At 39.3% G+C, this 24559-nt stretch overlaps 1 protein-coding gene across 3 annotated transcripts in view; it reads left to right on the plus strand.

The window, feature by feature from the left end:
* NTNG1 (netrin G1) overlaps positions 1 to 24559 on the plus strand; it is a 160481-nt gene that overhangs the window by 57431 nt on the left and 78491 nt on the right. For all 3 annotated transcript variants that reach the window (XM_065675228.1, XM_065675226.1, XM_065675227.1), the window contains exon 3: positions 8007 to 8647. In XM_065675228.1, the coding sequence (XP_065531300.1) occupies positions 8007 to 8647 (641 nt within the window). The remainder of the gene's footprint in view (positions 1 to 8006; positions 8648 to 24559) is intronic.

The raw sequence follows: 24559 nt of genomic DNA on the forward strand, positions 1-24559 counted from the left end.
TGAGCACAGCCAGTAAACACAGACAGTCCCTCAGCATACCCAGGCACAAAGACTGGACAAAACAGGGCCATCAAGACAACCTCATCCTGAGCAACACAAAACAGAGCTATATCACAGGCCTGAGATCCACCTAGAAGAAAGAGCTAAATAGACAGAATCATAGAACAGTTAAGGTTGGAAAGGACCTTAAGATCATTTAGTTCTAACCTCCCTGCCATGGGCAGGGAGACTTTACACTAAACCATGTCACCCACGGCTCTGTCCAACCTGGCCTGGAACACTGCTAGGGATGAAGCATTCACAACTTCCCTGGGCAACCCATTCCAGTGCCTCACCACCCTTACAGTAAAGAACTTCTTCCTTATATCCAAACTAAACTTCTGTTTAAGTTTCAACCCATTACCCCTTGTCCTGTCACTACAGTCCCTGACGAAGAGTCCCTCCCCAGCATCCCTATAGGCCCCCTTCAGGTACTGGAAGGCTGCTATGAGGTCTCCACGCAGCCTTCTCTTCTCCAGGCTGAACAGCCCCAACTTCCTCAGCCTATCTTCATACGGGAGGTGCTCCAGTCCCCTGAACATCCTCATGGCCCTCCTCTGGAGTTGTTCCAGCAGTTCAATGTCCTGTTTATGTTGAGGACACCAGAACTGGACACAATACTCCAGGTGAGGTCTCACAAGAGCAGAGTAGAGGGGCAGGATCACCTCCTTCAACCTGCTGGTCACACTCCTTTTGATGCAGCCCAAGATACAGTTCACTTTCTGAGCCACAAGCAAACACTACCAACAAATGTTCATTTTCTCATCAACTAATACACCAACTTGAGCTTAAATAGGATATGGGCCAGGAGCCCAAGTGGGGCTGGCCAAGGTCATTATAACCTGCTGCCTAGGTGGGGCTGGTCAGGGTTGTTAAGACCAGCTGGGGCCCTTCCTGTTCTGATGTGTTTCTCAGACTTTTTGCTACCCACAGATTTCCTTTGAGAACCAAAAATCTGATTGCAGTAATGTAAAATAAAAAAAAAAAAAGTGTTGCCAGCACCCTGATCCACCCCCCCATCACCACCAAGGTTATTTGATTTCTCAGGTTTTTTGATGCTCACATTCCTTCTGTGATCGCTGCGACAACTGAGACTGTCTGTAATGGACCAGCTTGCCTTTGCACTGGCTTTCCATTGCCCGGGGATGGTACCTCTCAACTGCAGTGGTTTAGACATCTTTTTCTACCCCCTCAATGGCTCCCATTCTAAATCCATGGGTAGTCCAAAATAACCAGAGAATGAACATGTGTGGGACCACAACATATAAGGTAGAGACATCCAAGGTTGTTGTTGCTGATAGTAGAAGCTGTTCCCAGTTGAGAGGACCTGCCATATTTCTCACACAGCTTCCTTGCTGGAGCTCCATCAGGATGCTAGAAAAGTAGAGCCACTGAAAAAGTGGCTCAGACAAAAACATACTGATGTGAGCTAAGCTTGATATTGGAGATTGATACCCTCTGTTGTCTTGTCCAAGGAGTGCTGTCATGGCTGGGTGGGCTTCCCCAGGATAAGTGGCAATATGCAAGAGAAAGGGATGCTGTGTTCCCTGGTATTTCAGTTTCTCAAACACAGATATGCATCCAGTGTATAAAGAAACACAGGTTTTCTTGGAACTTTTGACATATTGTTCAGCCAGAGCTCAGCATGATGAGGTCCCAATGTTATGCACCTCCTGACATTGCAAAAGCTATAAGTAGGAAAGTGATTATATTGCCAGATACCTGCTGATACAAGAGGAAAACACCAATATTGAGCGTCTGAAATAACAAAACCACACTTGGGTCAGTGCTAGTAGATCTGCCTTTAGGTACTGTTATGCCAGAGGATCAAGTGGTCAAACTAACATCAGCAAGGTTACCAAATCAAAGGTAGCCTCAGAAGCATAAAATTACCAACTAGGAATGTGTAGTCTTTCCCCAGAAAAATTGGGTAGAGATATTTCAGAGTAAACAAAACTCCATTTGCCTCATAAAGTAAATTGAAAAACATTTCCGAAAAGTAACTAACATAACTGAAAAGAGAGAGTGTTTTGCTAGGAATTAAGTGCCTTTGCCAAATGGACCAATACCTTTAGTGCTGCAAATAGAAAATTGTTTTCCTATTATACATTTTCCGTTTGTAGTATTGGAAAGAGGCTCTCATCATCTGAGAGCTACTCTAAGAGCCAAAAATGTCTTCACATGATCTAACAAAAGGCTTTGGAAGAAATAGTACAATGTAATCAGGGATTACAGGGTTCATCATTCAAAAGCATTTCTCTCTAATTCTGCATCTATATGTAAATTTGAGACAGGACCCATATCTCATGGAGGTATTGTCATAAAGATTAATTAGCTAGGTCTATGTTCCACAAGGCAAAGCTCCAGATCTTTAAATATTTAAGTATCTTTTTAAAATCTGGATTTTAAGGGCCTGCTTGCCCCAAGTTTGTCACAGGATCAGGGCCATAAGCTGCAATGTACTTTCAAGCTTCAAGTGCATGAAGTTGTTAAGCTTTATTATTTATTTTTGACTAACCGGATCCTCCCTGGTTTAATCTTTTTAAGTCTCCACAGAAGTTATTGATTTAAACATGCTTTTATTTTCTTTTTGCTGATTTTGGATAATATATATTGTTCAGCCTGCAGCTCACAGTTCACAGTACTTCTCTCGCCATCCAGATGCCTCTCACTTGGGAGCTTTGTGAAAGAGCATCAAATCTTCTGGTGAGATTTTAGCACTTTTTCTCTCTTAACTTAAATCACTTTAACTTAAAATGCTGTCACTGCAGTGATGAAAGCTAGCTGATGGTAAAATGTTCTTGTCTACAGCCATCCCTGTCTTCATCACAAAAATAATCCTGCAGACATTGACCGAGATGCTCTCAAAGCAGCTAATGGATGTAGTGACTTTGATAGCATCCATTATCATGCGACAGATTCTGTGCCTTGCCAATGCTCCAGCACCCTGACTGTTTGCCCTTAGTATGACAATGCCTAAATGAGCAGTATCTCCCAGTTAAGGGTTTCATAACTGGCTCTGTCATGGTAAGCAAGTAACTCCTGGTTAGAAACCGCAAACAAAATGTGAGCATAAGTGCAATTGCGGCTATTAGCTATTACTGTCTAATTAGTACAATGTACAGCACTGTACCAAGTGAACTACTTGTAAGAATCTTTGGAAAGGAAAACAGAAATACTCTATTATTTCCAAAAGTGTGACTTGAATGCAATAATTTACTGCACCACCTCACTCCAAATGTGAGACAGGCTGTATTTATTTCTTGTCTTGTGCATCTGAGCTAACTACCTTGAGGCAACAGTATAAAAAATCAGTTGTTGTGACTCACTTCTTGAAAATTTATTTTGCTTCTTCTTAAAATCTTGGCCTGCTTGACCTCAGCAGCCTTCACCAGTTTGAAAATGCAAGTTATAATTCTCTGTAGGGATTCAGGCAGGTGTCTATTACAGCATGTAATCTGTCATACAGTTTCCAATGTTCACGCTGCAGAAGGTTTAAACCTCTCTATGTTCCTGACTAAAAAGGTCCATGAGGTGTTAATGTGGATAGGAAGCAGACTGAAAAAAGCAACAGCTTCTTTCAAGCCCTAAGCTTGTCTAGATGCCACTGAGGAGCTGTCTGGATGGACAGGTTTCCCCTGAGTGGCAGCACTCAGATTTTAACCCTTTAACATCAGCTGCAGCACTGCTGCTGGCTCCCCTGACACTCATACTACTGCTGGACCCCTGTTTTTAACCAAAATCCTCACTCTAGGGTCACTGTCCCATCCTTCCACCCATTCACCAGGCCAGTCCTGAAGGTGCGTGTGGTAAGACATGCTCCTGCCCAGTGGGAGCAAGGCCAGCCCCATCACCCCACCCCAGACAGGGATACTTGCAGAACACCTCAGACACCACTATAAAAGTTCAGGCTGGCTGCCACAAACAGATATCACTGTGTGCTAAAACAAACTAAATCCAGCTAATTAAGAGGAAACCCAACTGGGACCAGTCAGCCCTACTCAGCAGCTTCCCAGGTAGCTCTGCTTTTTACAGCTGGGGCTGAGAATGATCAAACCATGTGATACAGCCACATGCCTTCACCATGCATGCAAAATGGGTACCCTTCGTAAAGTCAAAACTTTTTGACTATGTCAGTAGTTTTGGTAATATTCTTAATTCCATGAGCAGCCTAAACCAAAATAAATAGCAACTTAATTTGCCTGCCTGCAAGGAGCTATTTAATATCAGTCTGCAATTACTGCACAGGAAAATAGTGGGTTTGTTTTAGATGGTCATAGTGTTTGGAAAGCCTCAGTTACCTCTTACACTAATTGGCAGTAAATGTTTAGAAGTATTTATTAGTGTTTAATTATTTAGAAATCTCCTGAAGGCTTAAATATTGTTTTGAAAAGTTATACATGTTTTCCACCTTGTCCAGCTGAAGACCTGCTGCTTGGAAGGCTTAAATGAAGAGCTATTTAAGGCTGCCTGCTGGTCACAAAATTACTTAGAACTGCTAATGCTCCAGTCCTGTAGATGTCCCTAACATGGAATGGGCTTAGTTTTCACAAACTGAGGAAAGTTTTCCTTTGCTGTATTCATTTTACCAAGATAGAGGTCTTAAAGAGGATTATCACAGAGATCAAGACATTAAAATACATAACTAATCCCAGATTAATTGTTTTCATACTGACATGTACTAAGGGATATTTATGTAGGGTAAGACACCTTTATACTGTTTTGGTCATGTAAGTATGACTTAACATGCAAATTACATTTAACGTGAAACATAGGTAGTTTAAATCCAAGTTGCTGGTATAAAAAAAAAAAAAAACACAACAAAATAGATTCTAACTCCAATCCTCTGAATCACGTTAAATATTTCCAAATCACATCAGGGACTGTCATGTCAGTAGGCAGAGGGGAACTCACCTAAGCTCATCATTTCCCTGTGTCAGAATTCAGGACATTTATTTTATTGGCTTATATCGGCTTAGATTTTTTTTTTTTTTTTGTCCTAATTTCCTTGCTAGAATACTAAACACCCTACAGATTATTTTGGTGTCATCAAATCATTCACCTCTTAAGAGAGAATTCTGTGCTATAAAATTAAAAGAATAATTCCATTTATTGGGGAGGATATGCCTGAAGGTTTTTCTTACAATTCTCATTTTTGATGATGTCCTTACCCTAAGGTTTCTGATTTAGGTTGTGCCACTGACATTACTGCTGGTAAGAGTTTCTGGTGCACGGACAGCACTGTGATTCTGATCCATTTCTCACTGTCCTCTGCCGCTAATTGGAATAGCCTCATCTGTCCCAGAAAGCTTTCTGCGCACAGAGATGTAGACTACCATTCAGTAGCAAGCTAAGGCTGATTTTTAGCATTCACAGCACAATTCTGTCGGGTACCTTCTTGCCACCAGTTCTTATGATCTGACTGCATTCACACTAGCTTGTGTTTTGATAGAGCCCTGTTTCCCAGCATTTTCTGATTTATATTGGCACCTCAGCTTTTGCTAAAAAGGAGAAGATGAAAGAAAAAGGGAGCTAAAGAAATCAACTCATATATATACAGAAAGAAACAATATATCCCACACAATCCAGGTTACTCACTGGAAGCCATAAAACATGCCTCCTCCAGCACCCAGGGACTAGCGGATCAGAACGGCTTTAGTTTTTAACATGAAGAATCACAATAGACGCAGTGGTTGCTTGTGAAGCAGGAAACCAAGGCCATCCCTCAGCAGTGCTTAATGCACCTGTCTGGCTACCCAGAAACATCTATTTGCTGGGTTTCTATAACCATGACCTCCCAGTGAAGTCGCTTTTACCAAAGCAATGACAGAAGTATATACATTATAAGTACACAGTTTCGTGGTGACAGGTACAGAAGTGACCAGATTTTTCTAGTAAACCACAGAAAGGTGTGAATTATGAAATTCTGAGCATTTTCTGAAAAACTGATATTTACAGATAGTCAAAAGGTCTGGTACCTTAGAGATTTCACAATATGTGTATTTTCCCTAAGGAAAAGAAAAGGCTTAACCAAGTTAATAAATTCTGGCGTTTGTGTCTAGTACATTAAATGGAGCTTAAATAATAAAAAGATCTGGTGTTTACTTTATTCTGCTTGACTTATTTTTTGATTTTCACTATTTCATTTGAAAGGAAGACATAGAAATAGTAACCATGAGCTTGAAATCAGAGCTATAACAGGGACTTATAGACACGTTTTGCAGAATATTTCCAGTTACAGCTGTATGCTTTGAAGCTGTCAGTGTAACAAGCAGTGTGCTTCTTCCAAGATAACCCTTTTTGTCATCTTGTAGTTTTTTCTTTGAGTCCCAGTGAATCGTCAGTTTTAGCGCTCAGCTGTATTAATGGAAAAGAGAGAGAGAAAGAAAATAGTATTTCCCTGACTATGTAAGAGGAAGTTGCTAGTGGGAAGGTCAAAGTGAGTGCAGAAGTCCCTTTACTTGTGTTTCATGGGAGTATGTCAAGGAGCAGAGCAGCAGCCAAGGTGGAAATTCATATTTGAAACCCATTTCTCACACTGGATAGCATTGAATTGCTTCATTGCCCTGGGCCTTTGAGATAGAGAGAAGCATAACTGTAATTATAAGAAAAGAAAAGGTTGATTATCATATCAGTGCTTGTTCTGTTTTCAGGCTAGGTGAGGTGAACTCTGATTAATGACAACTACACTTATTAATAACAACAGCTACACTTATGCCTCTGTTGAGCACTGCTAGGTGTAGGTATGTGCATCTTTTTCCCCAGCAGTCCTGACCATCAATCGAAAGACACATGGCTTCTTCAACAATCTATGTGTAAGGTGGAGGGAAGGATACAGAGGAGCAGTTGCTTTCTGAAACAAACATAGAATGAGCAAGTAGCAAAATATCAATGTAGTCTTGAAAGCCAGAATTAGAAAAATGTGATCCAGTGCAGCCTATGGGACCTGATATCTTGGCAATTGCTTCAAGATATCCCCAATCTGCAGACAAAATAGCCTTTGTGAAGAAGCCCAAGATTGTAGTGTGCAAGTTAATGTATCAAAAGGCCAGGGAGAGAACAATTCACTTTCACCTTGCTGCAGAGGACAAGCAGTAGTAAAAGCTGTGCACTATCGGCAGGCTTTTTTTGTTGCTGTTTTTAACTCAACCCCCATTTCAGAGCTCTAGCCACCTCGGCAGCATTCCAGCTAGAGCTGCTGACATCTCCCACCTAATCAAGTGCTGGATTATCTTGTCCTGACAAATTGGAGCCGGTGCCTCATGAAAAGTCTTTCCTGAAGTACTTTGCTACCCTGTAATAAGATGGCAGATGTCTGAATCAAGCCCCAGAGCTGGCAGAGTGCTGTTTTCTTAATGGTTTTGGTAGCAAGTGTAAATGTTTTAAGGCAAGCCAGTGCTAAACTGGAAGCACAGTTAAGCATGATAAATTTCACTCCCAAGTGAAAAGAAACTAGAAGGTGTACTAGGTAGTGGTTCATACTAAGTACACACAGGCTGCGCTGCTTACCTCAAAACGCTTGCCCTAAAAATTTCTTCTTCTGTGAGCGGAGCTCTTGAGGAACATATTTGTTTTAAAAAATAAATTCTCTTTGGCTGCTGCATCTTTCTAGGGAGAGTTGGAGTTATTGAGCTATTAGAGACTTGCTCAGCCTTTTGTGACTCAATCGCTGGTCCAAGTCATTCAGGGTAGAAGGTACTCTTTTCTTTCTCTAAAACATAGTAAGAAAAATGTTTATGTTACAGAAGCAAAGGTGCTGTATACGTGTGTGTTTGTACATTAACAGGTAAAACAGCCAGAGTAAATATAGCTAACACAGAGGTATTCCTTGCAAACATTTGTTTTTTCTTTCTTGGTTTCAGTCCTGGAGAAAAAGCAGCAGTTCTCATGTTCCGGACAAGCAACATCTTTATATATCACAGCCACCTATACTGTGCCTCTCATAACACTGCTTTGCTCTTTTCCAGGGGAATCCCTACATGTGCAATAATGAATGTGATGCAAGTACCCAAGAACTGGCTCATCCTCCAGAACTGATGTTCGATCTCGAAGGAAGACATCCCTCCACATTTTGGCAGTCCACAACTTGGAAGGATTATCCAAAGCCTCTTCATGTGAATATTACGCTCTCCTGGAACAAAACCATTGAGCTTACAGATAACATAGTTATCACTTTTGAATCTGGCCGTCCAGACCAAATGATCCTGGAGAAGTCACTTGACTATGGACGAACATGGCAGCCCTACCAATATTATGCCACGGACTGCTTAGATGCTTTCCACATGGATCCAAAATCAGTGAGGGATTTATCACAGCACACGGTCCTAGAAATCATCTGCACAGAAGAATACTCTACTGGGTACATGACAAATAGTAAAATAATCCACTTTGAAATCAAAGATAGATTTGCTTTTTTTGCTGGACCTCGGCTTCATAATATGGCTTCTCTTTATGGCCAGCTTGACACAACCAAGAAGTTAAGAGATTTCTTTACCATCACAGATCTGAGAATAAGACTGCTCCGGCCAGCAACTGGAGAAATATATGTAGATGAGCAGCACCTGGCACGCTACTTTTATGCAATTTCAGACATAAGGGTATACGGAAGGTAAGAGAATATATACTTTTAGAAACAGGCATGTGTGTTTGCTTTTAGGGGTTATTCATTTTCTGCCAAGATACATTCATTGGAAATATGGCTCGGCTGAAGTCTGTTACTTTTCATGACAGAAGTTTCTGACTCAGTGCCACAAAGTCCCGGGTGTTCACTGACGCTAGCCTGGGATCTTGAGCCCTAGCTCTCACAAGCAGGATAGTATTAACAGTTTCTTATGTAGGCTCAGGAATTCACCCTGGCATCAGGACACTTTCTGCTTTTATATAGTTGGAGCCTGATCTGAGAGCAGTTAACTGAAAAGAGAGATTCTGTTTTATCATTTGACTTTTTCAGGCCTTTAATGTAAGCCGTGATTGATACTGCAGCCCTTCCGCAGACCCTTCCCACTAGGTCTGACTAAGAACTGCCTGTGAACAAGGAAGGCGGCAGAGATTAGAGTCCATTACTTGCACTTAAATTAGTTCTGAAATACAGTGAAGCTGAAGTAAAATGAATAAAATAAATAAAATAAAAAAAATACCAAAAAAAACACCAAAAAACCCACCACAAAATACAACACTGTTTTATAGAGACTGATTTGAACCTAACAAAGATGACTACTCAGCTGGGTTTGAGACAAACAGTCCCTCTAGGGCAAGCACTGGCTGGTATCAGGTGCCATAGTCCCAGAAATAAGAACTGTGCATTGACATTCCTATTGGGAAATTTTCTTCCAGACTCAAACTAGCAACTGACTAATGACCTCAGGCAAGAGGGTGATACCCTTTATGTGTATCTTGGATGCCAATTTGTTCTAAAGATATAAATGGGACCTTTATTAGCAATTCACTCACCTCTCTCATGTGCTCGTTCCTACTTCTCTGTTTCTTCTATAGAGAGTTCAAATCTTCCTTTCTAAACCCATCTCTTCTTTTTTTTTTGAGAGAGAAGCTAAGTACCAAAATGAACAGAAAAGCTAATGTATCTCGGAAGGTCAGTGCATTTTTTGCAGACACAGGACTGAGCGCAAAAAAGAATAGAGACAGTGATTATATGAAACAGTGATGACTATGTTTTTATTACTGCTGTAACGAGTTTGCCATTTTCTGCTTCTTTTGTACAAGCCTTTCATGTTCATAAGCATTTCCATATTGCAAAAATTGATACATAAAATCAAAATATAATCAAATTAATGCAATGTAATCATTTTAAAAATATTTTTCAATATATAAAGGAATAATTTTATATAAATAAATATTTTTCTATAGCAATGGTTTTTTATATAAAGGAAGAATATATGCCATATACAGATTTGACTGCATAAGTGCTTTTGCAGTCGCAATATACTTTAATACGATATCAGAAACATCTCTTAGGACCATAGGTTTACATAATATGTAGTTGCAATCTTCTGTGTCCACACCAAATACATAAGTAGATACAGAGTCAGTAGTCGAACAGGTGAAACTGGAAGACGAATGTTGCTGGTTTAAGAATTCTTATTATACCCCTCATTAGTTACAAGGTAAGTTATTTTCCAGAAGTCTCTTGAGAGGGCTGAGTGGATCATGGACAGCTTAAGGTACTGTTTTAAACAGTTTGGTAAGATTAGCCTCAGTATATAACAAAACAACAAAAATGTTCTGCTTAATGCGTATAATTTCTCCACTGTGCTCCACATAGGTTAGCTCTACAGAGGCATCATACCAAAGCTCATGATCTGAACGTCGTCACTCCTTAAGAAAAAGCTGCTCTCCATCCAAAAACCCATTTGGAACTTAGTTTGACTTCAATTAGACTATCAATACTTTATCAAATAAAACATCTGGAGGGTTAAAAAAGAGTGCATTGCATGCAAATGAGAAACAGAAACCTTCCAAGCACATCTGGGGCATGGCAATCGTTGTGAAAAATTACAGAAATGAAGCATGACTGTATGGAGGAGTTATCTGATGCAGATGCTTGTTGTCTAAATGCTGCGGTAATTGGTCACATGCTTTAAAAGAAATATCTGCTGTGTAATAGTGCCCCATTAGATTAGATTCATGTAAATTCTTATCACTCTTCTGCTAATGAGAACAGCTCTTTAGGGATTTGGTGGCCTTTTCTGCAAAAGGTAGGGACCCCTCTTTGTTAAAACACTTTACGAACTTGCTTACCGCTAAGTAGCTGTGGGGTTGCAGTACACAGTCCTTGATTATTTAGTCACACCAAATGTAACTTGCAGAAGGCACACTGTCACCCAGTTTTAGGTATTTTTAGTCTCCTACTGGAAACCTTATAGCACCCCATTAGCATTATATTTAGAATGTTAAGCGAAAACTTTTTATTTTTTTTTTTTTCCTTGCTATGGTGTTTCATATTCTGGCCTTGGAGACCTAGATATTTGTATCCAGATAGTAAAGCTAGACTAGACTATTCCATTAGGACAGGATACCCAGGAGCTTGACATGTGGTAGATGGGTGATGCTAGCAGACACATACTGAAGCTAGTCATTTTACTGAAAAAAAAATAACCTGTAGGTTAAATATAGTTAAAAACACCAAAGCTCATAATAACGTATTTCTAAAGGCAGCATAAGATGTAATATGTTTCATACTGTATTTTAAAGATTAATGACAATGAAAGACATCTGTCTTAAAGCCACCATGTTTAATATACAGGATGCTAGGGTGGTCAGTACTTCACAATGAATTATAGATAGGAGATTTGCCCACTTAATATGGGGTTTGTTTTGTCGTTGCTTTGCATTTTGGTGTGAAATAAGCCTGATGTATGTTGCATCAGAGGTGAAAACCTGTGTACTCTCGATGAATGCCTTACCTCCTCTATTACTACCTGTTTATTCATCTTCAATTTACCACTTCCATTGCGTATTTATTAAGGTGATGAAAAAAAGGAAATGTGGCTGTTAGCAATTTCAGCAATCCCATTGTGTTCACATTATTCAAGAAACCTAATAATCCACATGAACGAATTCTGAGTTACTGATGGTCTGCCTCACTAAATCAGGGTGATTTTTTTTCTAGTGAATAATGGACGATGTAGTGTGCCAGTACCTTAATTAAAGAGAGCCTCTCTTAGTCTTGATCTCATTTTAATTTACAGGGTAATACTACAATAATATCACTAATGGAAGGTACATTAAAGGGCATAAAGTAGCATTAACTGTATTAAATTATGGCACTTGTGTTAATTAACTGCTGAAGCAAGATGGTCCTAATGGCTAGAAAGGTCGACGAATGCATAAATAAATTCTTCTGGGAAGGGAAACTAAGAAAGAGCAGACATTGTTCCCCTTGTCTCGCCTTGCTGCAGAGAATCAGAGGGTGCCCTGTGTAGTAAACTCGAGAAGGTTTCTTTCCCTTCATTGCCTGGACTGTCTGCGGGCTCTGCGTGTCTTTGATTCCACGTGAAAGACAGTCCTGGCAGTAACCTGTGAGGTACAGCTCCCTTTTTTAATTTTATGATGGTTTTTTTTTTAAGAGAATTTCACTAGAATGCTGATAATGATTATTTGAAGTCAAGCAAAAGGTTCCTAGCAGATATTGAATCAGGCTGCTAAAGGTTTAACCATGTTTATTCCGAAGTATATTTGCTTTAACTGTTATATTGTCAGTGATGTGTACATTTATACACTGTAAATTTACTGTAATTTGGGACGCTAGTAAAAAAAACTAGCAGTTTTTTTAATTGCCCCAGTAAGTGACAGAATGACTAGCTGGCTAAAATAAAGGAGCTTATTGTTTTGAGGTGATTAGGTTTTGATCTAAAAGCCACCAGTTTCCTTCTGACTTCAGAATATCCAGCCTCTGCACAATGTTATTAAGCCCTTTGAAATTTATTTTTATACCTTTCTTGCCTTGAAGCTTCTCTATTTAAGCCCCAGGGTTTTCTGACCCTGTCTCAGCTAAGATTGCAGTTCCAGCAGCAATAGAAATCTCTAACTCACAGTACACAAGTGGAAACTATCCTCAGTTTTAACAGTTTCTTGCTCTCACATTATCTCTTCTAAATTTAAATCCACCTCAGCATCTGAATAAATTAGTCTGAAGGAAAGCATATTTGCTACTTGGGGGGCTGGGGCCTTTTTGTCTTTTTTAGTCAGATTGCCCCTCCTGCCAGCTGTGACCCTGACCATGCTGTGGTGAAGTTGGGGTAGGTGAGTGGCCTTCCTCTTAAAAAGGGCTGATGTGCTGCCCTGAGCTGGGAGCTCACACTGCAACCTTCAGCGGACAGTCACAGCATGAAAGCTGGGTTGTACCAGGTTTCATCCTCTGTCTTATTCTACAGATCCATTCTATGGATGGATGAATTAGATTAAATCTGTATGTTACTCTGGCATACACTTGACAATGCTGTAATAATACCACTCTGCAATTCACCCAATGCAAAACTTTGCCCTGGGGAAGCACTAATATATAGAAGTGGTTTAGTTTTATTTATAATAGAAAATGTTTTCATTAATGTTCAGCTCCAAAACAGACCATCAATATGAAGATATGTAGGCTTTAAGCTTTTAAAGAAGCAACTGACTATCATTCTTGTTTCTAGTATTTATTTACCATACTTGAATACGCTTTGTTTTACAAGAACACTTGCATAAACTGCTTGTTCTCCTTTGAGATTTCCACTAATCACTAGGGGGAATCTAGCAGTTTCTCCAATTAAATTATGAACTCATTAGAGAACAGGAAAGAAAAAGAAACTTATGTATTTAAGAGCATGTCAATTTATCTGTAACTCCCAAGTGCGATTAGCTTTTTTACTATATTTACTGTAATATGTCACTAAGGAAAATGGCCCTTCGTTTTCTGTAGACAAATCTAGGATCATGAGGAACTGACATAATGAAATAGTTACTGTGTTTATTTACACATAAGCAGTCTCTAATGGTTTCGTTGCTACAGGTGTCCTGTGTGGGATTTACTCCTGCCCATGTTCAAATAATACCGGCTTACACTCTCCATCCTGGTGGCACAAGTCCTGTCCATCAGCTCTCAGTGGTCTCAGTCTTACAGTGGCCTGAGGGGGAGCAGAGCAGTAGAGTCTGGACAGCTGACTAGGTCTCTAATTCTGCTATACACTTTTGAAGTTAGTGAGTTTAAATCACCAGGTTTCACTCACCACCTTTGCTCATTAGCATCTGATCATCTCTTCTTGGCCTGTTTTGCAAGATGTTAAGTATTTCCATACTGATCTCCCCCAGCTGTCTTTCAGGGAAGCTCAGTATTGTGTGGGATCAGGGTGTCTGAGGAGAGGCACCAAGCCTTTTTGTAGTATAATTCTTTTTGCCATTGAACATTAAAGGAGTAAAGAAAAAACTTCTGATGAAAGAAATGAGCATTTTTCTTTTTATATTGCTTTGTATGCTGAAAAGCTATCCAAAGAGTCTTCCTGAATAAATTCAGTGATTCCAATATCTCGCAGAAACTTTCCTTTAAGCTTCTCATTTCAGAAGCGTTCAATTTAATGCAAACACTGAAATAAGCTTAAAGATCTCCTGGATCCCATAGAATCATAAAATGGTTTGGGTTGGAAGGGATCTCAAAATTCATCCACTTTCAACCCCACTACAGTGGGCAGCAACACCTTCCACTAGACAAGGTTGCTCAAAGCCTCATCCAGCCTGCCCTTGAACACTTCCACATACAGAAATTATTCCTGGCGCAGGGATGTCCTTCAGGATGAAGATAAAGCTGGAGTGGTACCACATTTATCAAGTTAAATGTTTTAAAATTTGCTACTATTTCACAAGTAATAGGAACTAACAACTTGTAGATGGGGGGGGGGGGGGGGTGTCTGTTGTTTTTTAATTTAACACCGATCCCTTCTGTGGGTACCATCATGGTAAGATTGCCTGCTTTTAGTTTTGTCAACCTCAGTACCTAATCACATGTGCTTAGGAACTGATTTTTCCTGGATACGCCTCAGCATGTGAAGTGGCCCAGAAGGTAGTAGATGATCCCAGAATATTCATGTGCTTTTTCCATATATCCATGTGCTTTTTACACAGGTGATGTTTAGTTCTCTTGGTTAATCTTTTTTGTTAGTTGTAATAAATGACCCATATTGAGCTTTGATTTAGGGAAATACTTGAAACCGAGAGAGTTAATTTTGTTGCCTTTCCTCCTATTTCCCTCTAGTACAATGCTATAGTAAATGCTCTGTATCACTCCCTATATGTTATGAGAAGTATTGAAAGAAGAGAACAGACTTGATAATGGTTTCACATGCCATCCTGTAAATCAGGAGTAATTTCAGTGAAGTTACCTGTATTAGATCAATGAGATTCAAATGCTTTTATGTAGGAGTGAGGGAAAACAAGTGATGGAGAGGAAGTGAGGACAGAAGGAAGGAAAGAAAGGAAGGAGGTAGGATAAAAGTAAGGAGGTTGTCCCAGCTTCTGTTTAAAAGAAATAAGCAAAAAACACACCTCTCAGTCTTTTCACCCTCTCTCATCTTGTATAATAAGGCTGATGTAAATAAAGCAGGACAATTCTGCTAAGTCCAATGATACAATCACAACCAGACACCTATTCAGAAAACTGGAAAGTGAATCAGTCATCGTCTAATAGCCTCATTACGTGGGGTGTGTGAGAACCCTTCCTCTCCTTCATTGTTGAGTCTGTCTCTGGGATTAATGGGCCTCAGCAGTACTAGTGACCCATGCACAAAGGAAATCATCATGATCCCTACTCGATTGCATGGGGCCATAGTGTGAGTCAGCAGCAAAACTCCTCCATAAAACACAGGTGAAACATCTTGTTAACTGGGCTGAACAACAGGGAAAGTTTCAACAATGCTGTAATTCTGTTTATAGAATATAATCTCTACAGAATGTATTTGCAATCCTGTGAATTTAGCAGGCAGCGATACAGTCAGGGAAAAAGAGACAAGGGGTTATGCTGCAGGTAGCATTCCCAAGAGAAAGTCAGGCTGCTGATGCATTCAGGAAAGCATAATAGTAGCTGCAGCCCTTTGCAGGAGTACAGTGTGTGTCCTGGTTAGATTCATGGGACATGGTAGAAATGAGAAGATGCTGAATGGCAAGAGACATCCTAATAGCATTAGGAGGGAGCAGGAACTGGAGAACTTGATGTCATACTACCACTGCTGTACGAGACCACCTTTAATTCTGCAGCATACCAAGTTCTTGGAGCCTTAGAGTCTGTCTGTCAACAGCATCTGGTTGCTAACACAATACTTCTCACATCCAGACTTCTAAGCAAGTAGCAATTAATGGAAAGTAATGATGGTATGACTTTTATGCTGGAAGTGCTTCCATACTCTGTAGTAACATAGCTGTACTTCACCGGTGATTATTTTAACATTTTTGTTTTTATAAGCAGAGCACTTATTAAAATAAGCTTAAAACCAAATAAAGTTTGAAAGAGTCTGATAACCTACAGCTCCATGCTCTAGGTTAAGGCTGATCAGGCCTTGGGACATACTATGGGTATTGCAATACATATCATACATACACATGCCCATATCCCGGTGCTGGAAGGCAGTTTTCTAAAATTATGCTGTTTGAAACCTTGAGTCTGTCCTCTGATTATGATGTTTGTGCAGATATCAGTAGTTGTCTGCTTCTTCATTCTAAACTTGCTGGAGGACCTTGTGATTCGTTTAATTTTCACACTTAAATCCACTTTTGTCTTTATGGGGATAAAGCTATGCAGAGTGTCTTTCCTCTCTTCTGTGCAGTATCCCTACTTAGACCCTCTGTAGATGTGTGTTGGCCTGTAATATGAGCCAGTATCCGATATATTAAGATTTATAAAGTACATTGAAATACACTTAAGAAAGACTGATAAAGAAGCACAATGGATTGTTATAATCTATCCTCCCTGCACCATCGTTCATAAAACAGGCATGTAACAAGAGTATTTGTACAAATGTTAATGATAGTGATGCTGTCCCAGTGACAGAGGGATATGGTGGTTCACATTTAACTGCCATCAGTATTTCTGTTAAACTGCACATTAAACCTGTTAACAACCGAAAAGATAAAATTTGATTACAGTAAGGATATATACATTGAGATGTGCATCCTCACACTCAACTAATTAGTTGCCATTAAGTGTTTTTGCTTTGCTCGGTGACGTGGTATATAAATCACTACAATATGTTAAATGCAAATGGTTGGTAATAGGGTAACCATCTGCTCACTGTTAGAAAGTTAGCAGAGGAATATAGTAAGCTGTACTTCTAATAACGACGTTGAACTCACATCCCTGAAATACCAAATATGTAAAAACAGCTGCCTCCACTAATGACATTACTAATACATCTCTTACCCTTTTCATTTCAGAAGTAAACCACATATTGTAAGAGGTAATTTTGTTTCTCAGGATGAACCTGACTTCAAGGCTAGAGCCTGTAACAGCAATGCGAACCACCATATCTCAGAGCCTGATCTTCTTTGATTGTGTTGACTGCTTTTGAACAGCCAATAAATAATCAGGCCGCCCACTCCTCTCAGGACATCTTTTCATCCACAAATATAATTAAACTCTCTTCCTCCCCTAGCCCCTGCTGCCAAGCCCTTTTTCAGTGATGACATTATTTTGCAACTGATAGATAGCTGGTACATTGCTGTCTGGTAATGTATTATGGTGGAGACCATCAGAGGGTGCCTTCCATCTAATAATCTTCCATGCCCTATGAGCATTAAAGATCGCCACTGCAAAGAGGGATCAATTACTTTGCCACAGACATGTGTTATCAGGGGCTGTCACATACCTTTGCAATGAGCACTTCTGGATACCCTAGTGACAAAGTAATGCATTAGAAAATTAGTAGTGGGACAGGAGTGAAGGACTGCCTGCCAAAGTTGAGGCTGTGCCTTCAAGCTAGAGCAGCACCTTCTCTCCTTAAACATTCAGTCATCTGCTGGTCAGGGTCACTATCACAGGGCTGATGTGCTACCTCTCCTATGAGTAATATATTGCATTATCACCCATCAGAGAGATTAATATGTTCCTGTACTGAATTCTCAAGACATGGCTCTCAATGTTAAAGCAGCTGAGGAATTAATTCAACTCACTCTGTCTGAATGGAAAAGTATGTGATTTCATCAAAGTCAGATGCTTGTGCTGCTGTGGCTTTCTTAAGCCATGTTGAGAGGAGGGGTTGGTGTTTGTTTGGTGGGTTACATCTGGCATGGTGCTGTGTGATATAAGATTGTGCTTCCAGGGAAGCACCTGCAGGGGAAAAGGCTGCAGGAGAGCTCATTAGCCTGGCAGTTTCTCAGCCCTGGGATGAATTGCAGAATAAGATGCTTGCTCTACAGGGTCTGAGAAGCCTGTGACTCTGTGGAGGTGTGCTGTCCAGCAAAGCTTTCCAAGTTTAAAAAAGCCTCACAGGGAGACATTTTTGTGCTAACACATTTTCCTTTGTTGCCTTGAAAGAAAAGAAGCACTGGCTGAAGGCTGCACATGTTTAGTGACTCCATTTTGATTCACAGAGAACACTTGCCTGTTTCAAAATGGGGTGTCTGCATTTTGAAGTTATCTGGAGCATTTATAGGCAGAGCTGGTGTGATGAGCAGCACTTTATAATACCTCAAAGGCATGGTGCCAGAGCTGGGAATTTGATAAGCCAGGGTCCTGAATTGGATTCCAGCGATGGTCACAAGTTTTAGGAAGCTCTCATTTGAAATTGCAAGCAGGGGAAAAACAGGATTCTTTCTCTTTAATTGCATTAGATTTATTGAACTGAAGCATTGCTTCAGTTCCCAGAACACTTTATATATATTTTAATGCAAGTTACCAGAGACAGAACAGTTGCAGGACTGTTATTGCCTCTGACTTTTATATTTGGGAAACTGATTTTACTCATTTTCCCATTTAACTCTCTCATGCATTATGAATCTTTAGACTTTGGGATGGTTTTTACTGAAGTTGTCATAAACATAGTAATTTCAACTTGCTTGATTTGGTAATGCTTCTGTAGTGCTTATGTTTAGGGCTGTTCAGAAAAGCCAGTCCAAGCCACATGAACTGGAGTCCAGGAAACTCTGGTAGCCTTTTGTGCTGGAGAGGGAACATGAGATTCATTCCCTCAGTAGCTGATCCTTTAGATTTTATGTGATGTATGCTGCTAGTGTTCACTGCGACACAAATGTCCTGGAATTGAATGCTTCCCATCCATTGTTTTTGGGGGAGAGGAAGGGTCATTTGACAGGTTTGGGGTCTTTTTAGTGTTACTTACCTTGGCTGTATTTTTATAGCCTCATCACTTTTTAATTGTCTCTAGATCTTTCCATTTTATTTATTGAACCGTGGGATGCTTCTTCCCTTACTTAGAGCTGGGGATGTTGATTTCACTAAATAAGCACAAGCAGAAGTTGACTTAAAAAAAACCCCAAAGATTTCAATGAATTACCATTCCTGTCGCCCCGTTAGAGCACAGCATGTCCCGTGACCTTCTGCACCACTGGGGGAACAGAATCACCAGGAACAAGGTACAGCAATGGCAGCTGGGACAGAGGACAAAGCTGCAGTATGAGAAGGCATCTGTTTTGTCAGTGACCCATTTTGGGAAATCCTCCTTCTCTCCTCCCACACCCTGCATACCTCCAGCTGTTCATTTCTCACTGTCTGTCTTCTCTTTTTGGTGATCATCACTCCAGTTGTATTGCATGGGGAGTCGCGGCCTTTGTGGCTCAAGGAAGGAATAGAACATCTCAATTTACAATGAAAAAGTAAACCTATTATACTTTTGTCAATGCAGAAAATCGCTTATCATTTAACAAGCTTCATTAAAGATACTGTGCTTATGTCTCCCTTCCTTTGAATGCCCCTGAAATAATTCTTCCAGCAGGACAGCGAAACAGCAAGGAGCCAGTTACATTTTTAATCACTTGTGTCCCATAGGAATGCCATTCTGCCAGCAAGGGCAGCTCCTTCGCCTCTGCAAGAAGGGGAATTAAAAGATGGGAAGCTGTGGTTCCAGAATGATGTGTTATAGTTATTAATGAGCTAAAGATCAAACAATCTGAGTGTCATTAACTGCTATTATTCTGAAAATGTTTAACCCAATCCAAAAGCTAGATCTGCGGGAAAAAACCCCAACCAAATAAATAAACAAACAAAAAACAAAACAAAAAAACCCAGAAACAAACAGGAAAAAACCCAAACAAAAAGGGTTTAATTCCTCCCCCCATTTTTTTTTCCTCCCATTTTTTTTTTCCAAATGGTGAATGGGGACTAGAGAAACAGTTGGATGAAAGGAATAGGGAAAAGTAAAATAACATTTCATTTCTTCTCTACTGTATGTATCTCAAAAGAAAGCATCAACAGTGTAGAATCCTTACACAACCAAACCAGTTTGCATCATCTTAACATCCCATCAGGTGGATCAGTTAGTCACTGCAGAAGTAACCCTCAATGTGGCGACTCTTTCCAAGATGCATCCTTTCAGGTGGATGACGGCAATAGCCTCAGTTCTGACATGTACAAATATCTCAAGTTTTAGACTTGATGTCTCAAAATACAGTCGGGTTTCTTACAGATACAGAGTCACTGTACTGAGAGATCAGATTCTGAAACCTGTCTTTATTCCAATGGCTACTTTTGGAGACTAATGCAGACTTAGGTTTTTGTGGTCTATATGTTTGTTTGTTTGTTAGTGTTACCTAAAATATGCATGTTTTAAATAGGAGAGCAAAGGAGAGCAGGAGAGCAACACCACCAGAATGACAAAGGTTTATGTCTTGATTCCAAAAGCAGGTGAAATATAGACTTATAGTTCATTGGTTTCCTCACTGTATAGTCATAGCCAGGTTTTGACTAAAAAATGCACAATTAGTGTGTAGCTGACATTCAGGCTGCCTGTGAATTGTGGACAGTACATACATATGCTCTAAAGGCTTCATACAAAGAGCATGATGTTAGATTTTTAGAAACATTTGGCATTTAAAAGGAAACCACCTAAAGGTATTTAGTGCTGGGTCCTGGAAAAAATTGGGGATTTTTTAAATTTTGACTGTCTTGTTATAATAGAACTTTTGAAAAATCTCCTGCACATATTAGGACCAACAAAAGAAGTATTTACTCCCAAAGAAAAGGTTCAGCAATTTAAAATAGGCTGAATGTATGCTGTAACAAGAGAGAAGCCTTTGGGAGTGTTGTGCAAGTACGGCTGCAATGCAAACGCTATTAATGGAATATAAAGTCTAGTCACAATGCCCTATAGTCAGGAGCTTTCCCCTAATTCCTGACACACTAAATGTGTATTTTTTTATGCCCTCATAGTCTTAGCACATTTTAAAAGACACCAGGTTTGAAAATTCAGCTGCTGTAACTACATCAGGCAAACAGGAAAGGGAAAGAATTGCCATGAAGGCATAGGGGAAACTTCATCCTGAAAGACTTGTAGGCAGCAGCCCAAGGCACTCATCCTGCCTTGCAGCTGCAGAAGCAGGTGCCAAACACTCTGGGGTTGAGGGGGTAGCAGTTTTGTCAGGGGTGTTACTGGAGTTCACAGTCTGCAGTGCATGCATCTCAAGAGAAGCCTATTAAAAAGGCCTTTTTTTCCTTATTATATCAAGTTCTTTATCTTCAGATGTAGGTCAGCTTCTGAAAATCCAGAGATTGCCATGAAGGAGTAAAACTAAGACAAAACACAGGAGTGATTTGCATATTAAAAAAAAAAAAAAAACACCACCAAAAGGAATAAAAATGTATTCTGAAAGCTACATTCAACATCAGTTTGAAGAAACTTGGACAGGTGCCAGAAGCTTGCTCACTTTGTGATATGGCCACTAAGTCATTTGATTCAGTCAACTTGCTATATATCATGATAAATCTGTATATAGCAGAAAATCCACAAAGTTCTGTCCTTTTCCTCTCCTGAGCTTTTCTGCCCAACATGGAAGCAGAGAACAGCTTTAAGAAGATATTGGGGCACTTCTGAGCCCTGTATAATGCTCCCCTCCTGGCTTTTGTAGGTCAGCAGGCATGAGAAGAGATGAGGAAAGATGATGAGCAGTAATGATGAGGACAGGTCATGACTGCTGTGGGCACCATCCTAAATCCCAGTGAAACTGTCTCCTTCCTTCTCTGCAACTCTCTCAGTGTCTGAGAGAGACAACAGAGCACTAAAACATATCATACATTAACTCCTTCATCTCCAGAAATATTACGTGTGAAAATATTTCCCCAAAAAAAAGAGTCCATTATTCTTTTTTTCTTGTTTGTTTGTTTGTTTGGATTCTTTAATTTACATAATTTGGGAGGTTTCTCATAATTATGTAGAAATTCTTTAACGATAAATTTCGGTGTCATGCAAGAGTTCTTGTTAGGATCTTCTAAAGGCACCATCACTACATCTCTTCCTACTTGTCAGGTATTCATGACAAATTCCATCCATAGAAAAGAAGCAGAGTTTCTTTTCAATGGATGGTACCTCTTTGTCAGTGTGCAAACAAAAACCAATTAATTTTGAACAGTGGTCTCCTTAACTCTATGCCCTGAAGAATGCTTTAATGCAAGGAAGCATCCTGACTGCCCCAAACAGGATCCTATACAATCTTGACAGATCCATTCCTTTTAATAAAGTGCTGCTTGAGAAATAGATACTGCTAGACATCCCTGTACTAATGACTTTTTTTTTCAGATCTAGCTTCTTTCTTTACCTACATCTATTAGTTCTCTAGTATTGTTCATAGAGCTATCTATTTTATATATAGATGCACATATATTTTGCTTCCAGATTATCAAACATTCTTTGTGAGCAGAAACAACCTGTATATTTTCCATTGGAGTTTGGTGCTGAGGGAGCGAGCTTGACATTTCAGGGAAAGCTGAAAAGTCCATATAGGATTTTAAATGCTATGTTATGCAAGATGGAATTGCGAGGGTTTGTTCTTCAGTATAAACATATACCAATTGTTTTTGTCAGCAGTATTTCACAATTTGCTTTCCCCTATGACAGCCTTACATTATTCATAATTTGCAATCTATTCCTTAAATTTTCAGTTATAAGAGTTTCCTGGTGGAGGTCACAGAATATGAAAGGAAGTATTGATTTGAAACATTTGAAATATAAATGAAGTAGTTTCGTTCTTCTGGTACATGGAATATTATAGTGACTGGATCAGATTTGACTTCCCACAATGTCTGTTTTCATAGACAACAAAAATACCTTCATGACCTCTCAGTGGACAGTACAGCTCAGCTCTAGCCTCTGAGCATGCTTTGATTTGCCCAGTATTTGTTAAGAAACAAACATGAATAATAAATATTTCAATGCACTTGAAGGCCAGAAGTGATCACTGCTTTATTCTATTCTGACATTAGGTTGGAGCCTGAAGACTTTGCTTTGAAACTACTAATCCTGTATCACTGAAGCTCATACAATAATATCAAAGCAATATCATCAACCCCATTTCACAAAGACATACACAAAGTCTCTTGTCCTATGTCACATGAGTTTGGGGTTAGAGTGATTTTTAAATGCAGTGCAAACCTGTTTTGGCACTTGGGGAAAACCTTCAGCATTGGCGGTACTGCGACAAGTAGTACATGTCCATGTGTGTCTCCTCATTGCTCCAAGGCTAATGCCAGAAGCCAAGGCTTCTCTCCTTTCCTCAACTAAGGGATCCTTTTCAGCTACATCTGGTAAATGAGTAAGACTGCCTAGCTCTGACACACCTGGTCTTCACACCCACAAGTGTAAAGACCAGGTCATCCATTAAAAGTCATACCCACAGATCATCTATTAATTTGCTACATTCAGATTTTTCTTTGGTAAAAAGCTGGTAAATTTAACCCATGATATCATCTATCTCAAGCTTTATACTAAAGAGCATTTGTAATTTTTGAATCTTTGTATAATTGCACTTTTAATAAAACATAATAAAATGTTTGCAGAATCCAGACAGTTTAATGGCTTTAAGATAACAGTGAGTAGTGTCTCTAATTGAACAGTAGTTATACGGTATTTTTGAAAAAGAAAACAAGCTTTCTCTTCATGAAGTCAGCAACTGAAATACAGGAGGTGAAAGAATAATTGTTTTCCCAAATTAAAAAGATACAGCTAGAACTTTAGTTCCTGAACCATTTAAAATTAGTCCCAGCAAATAATTTCGTTCTGTTGTGTTGTTATACCAACAAAACTAGAGATGAGATGATCTAAAAGCTCTTTTTCAGTATTCAAGTTAGCTATAGGATGCTAAGTTGCTTTTGGCATACTTCAGACACTGTGCACAGAAACAAACTGCTCAGTTTTCTTTGGTATTTTTGAAGTTTAAATTACAGGAGAAACTTCTGTCAGGGATGGCTAAAAGCATCTTTTGAATTCAACCTACACTAATGTATACTTTTGACTTTTTTTTTTTTTTTTTTTTTTTTTTGAAAACTCAGAAAAGGCATGATTTTTCCTCTGGAAATATTTTTGTTCAAAAAGAAAAAATGTCAAAAATAATTTCGAAAAAGGAATTTAAACCTGAAAATAAAACTATTCATTTCATTTGACACAAATGATTTTTTTCCCCAGGTTTGGGTTGTGGTTTTTTTTCAGTTCAGTCACTGAACTGAAAAATCAATTATTCGCATTGCTCTACTGGCAAATAATTCTTATCATGATAATTCCATAGGGAAATATTCTGTGATAAGGAGCTTATATTGTATAGAATTTAAAAGTTAAAAATTGAGGCTAGCATGATAAACAACAAGAAATGTTTTGTTCAGTTTTCTCACTTTTCTCCTTCAAATTATGACCTCCAGACGCAATGAAAAACTGAAAGAGAAAAGTAAAAAAAAAAAAAAAAAAGACAAAGACCCAAACAGAAAACCCACAAAAAACCTCTCTATTTTAAAGTGGACTTAGAGTGTATTTTTGGCAATGCAAAGCAGTCGATTCACAATTATTTATGCTGTTGCCATAATGCCTAAGCATTTTGAAAATCAACC

This window comes from Lathamus discolor, chromosome 3, assembly GCF_037157495.1.
Source record: "Lathamus discolor isolate bLatDis1 chromosome 3, bLatDis1.hap1, whole genome shotgun sequence".
NCBI lineage: Eukaryota > Metazoa > Chordata > Aves > Psittaciformes > Psittacidae > Lathamus > Lathamus discolor.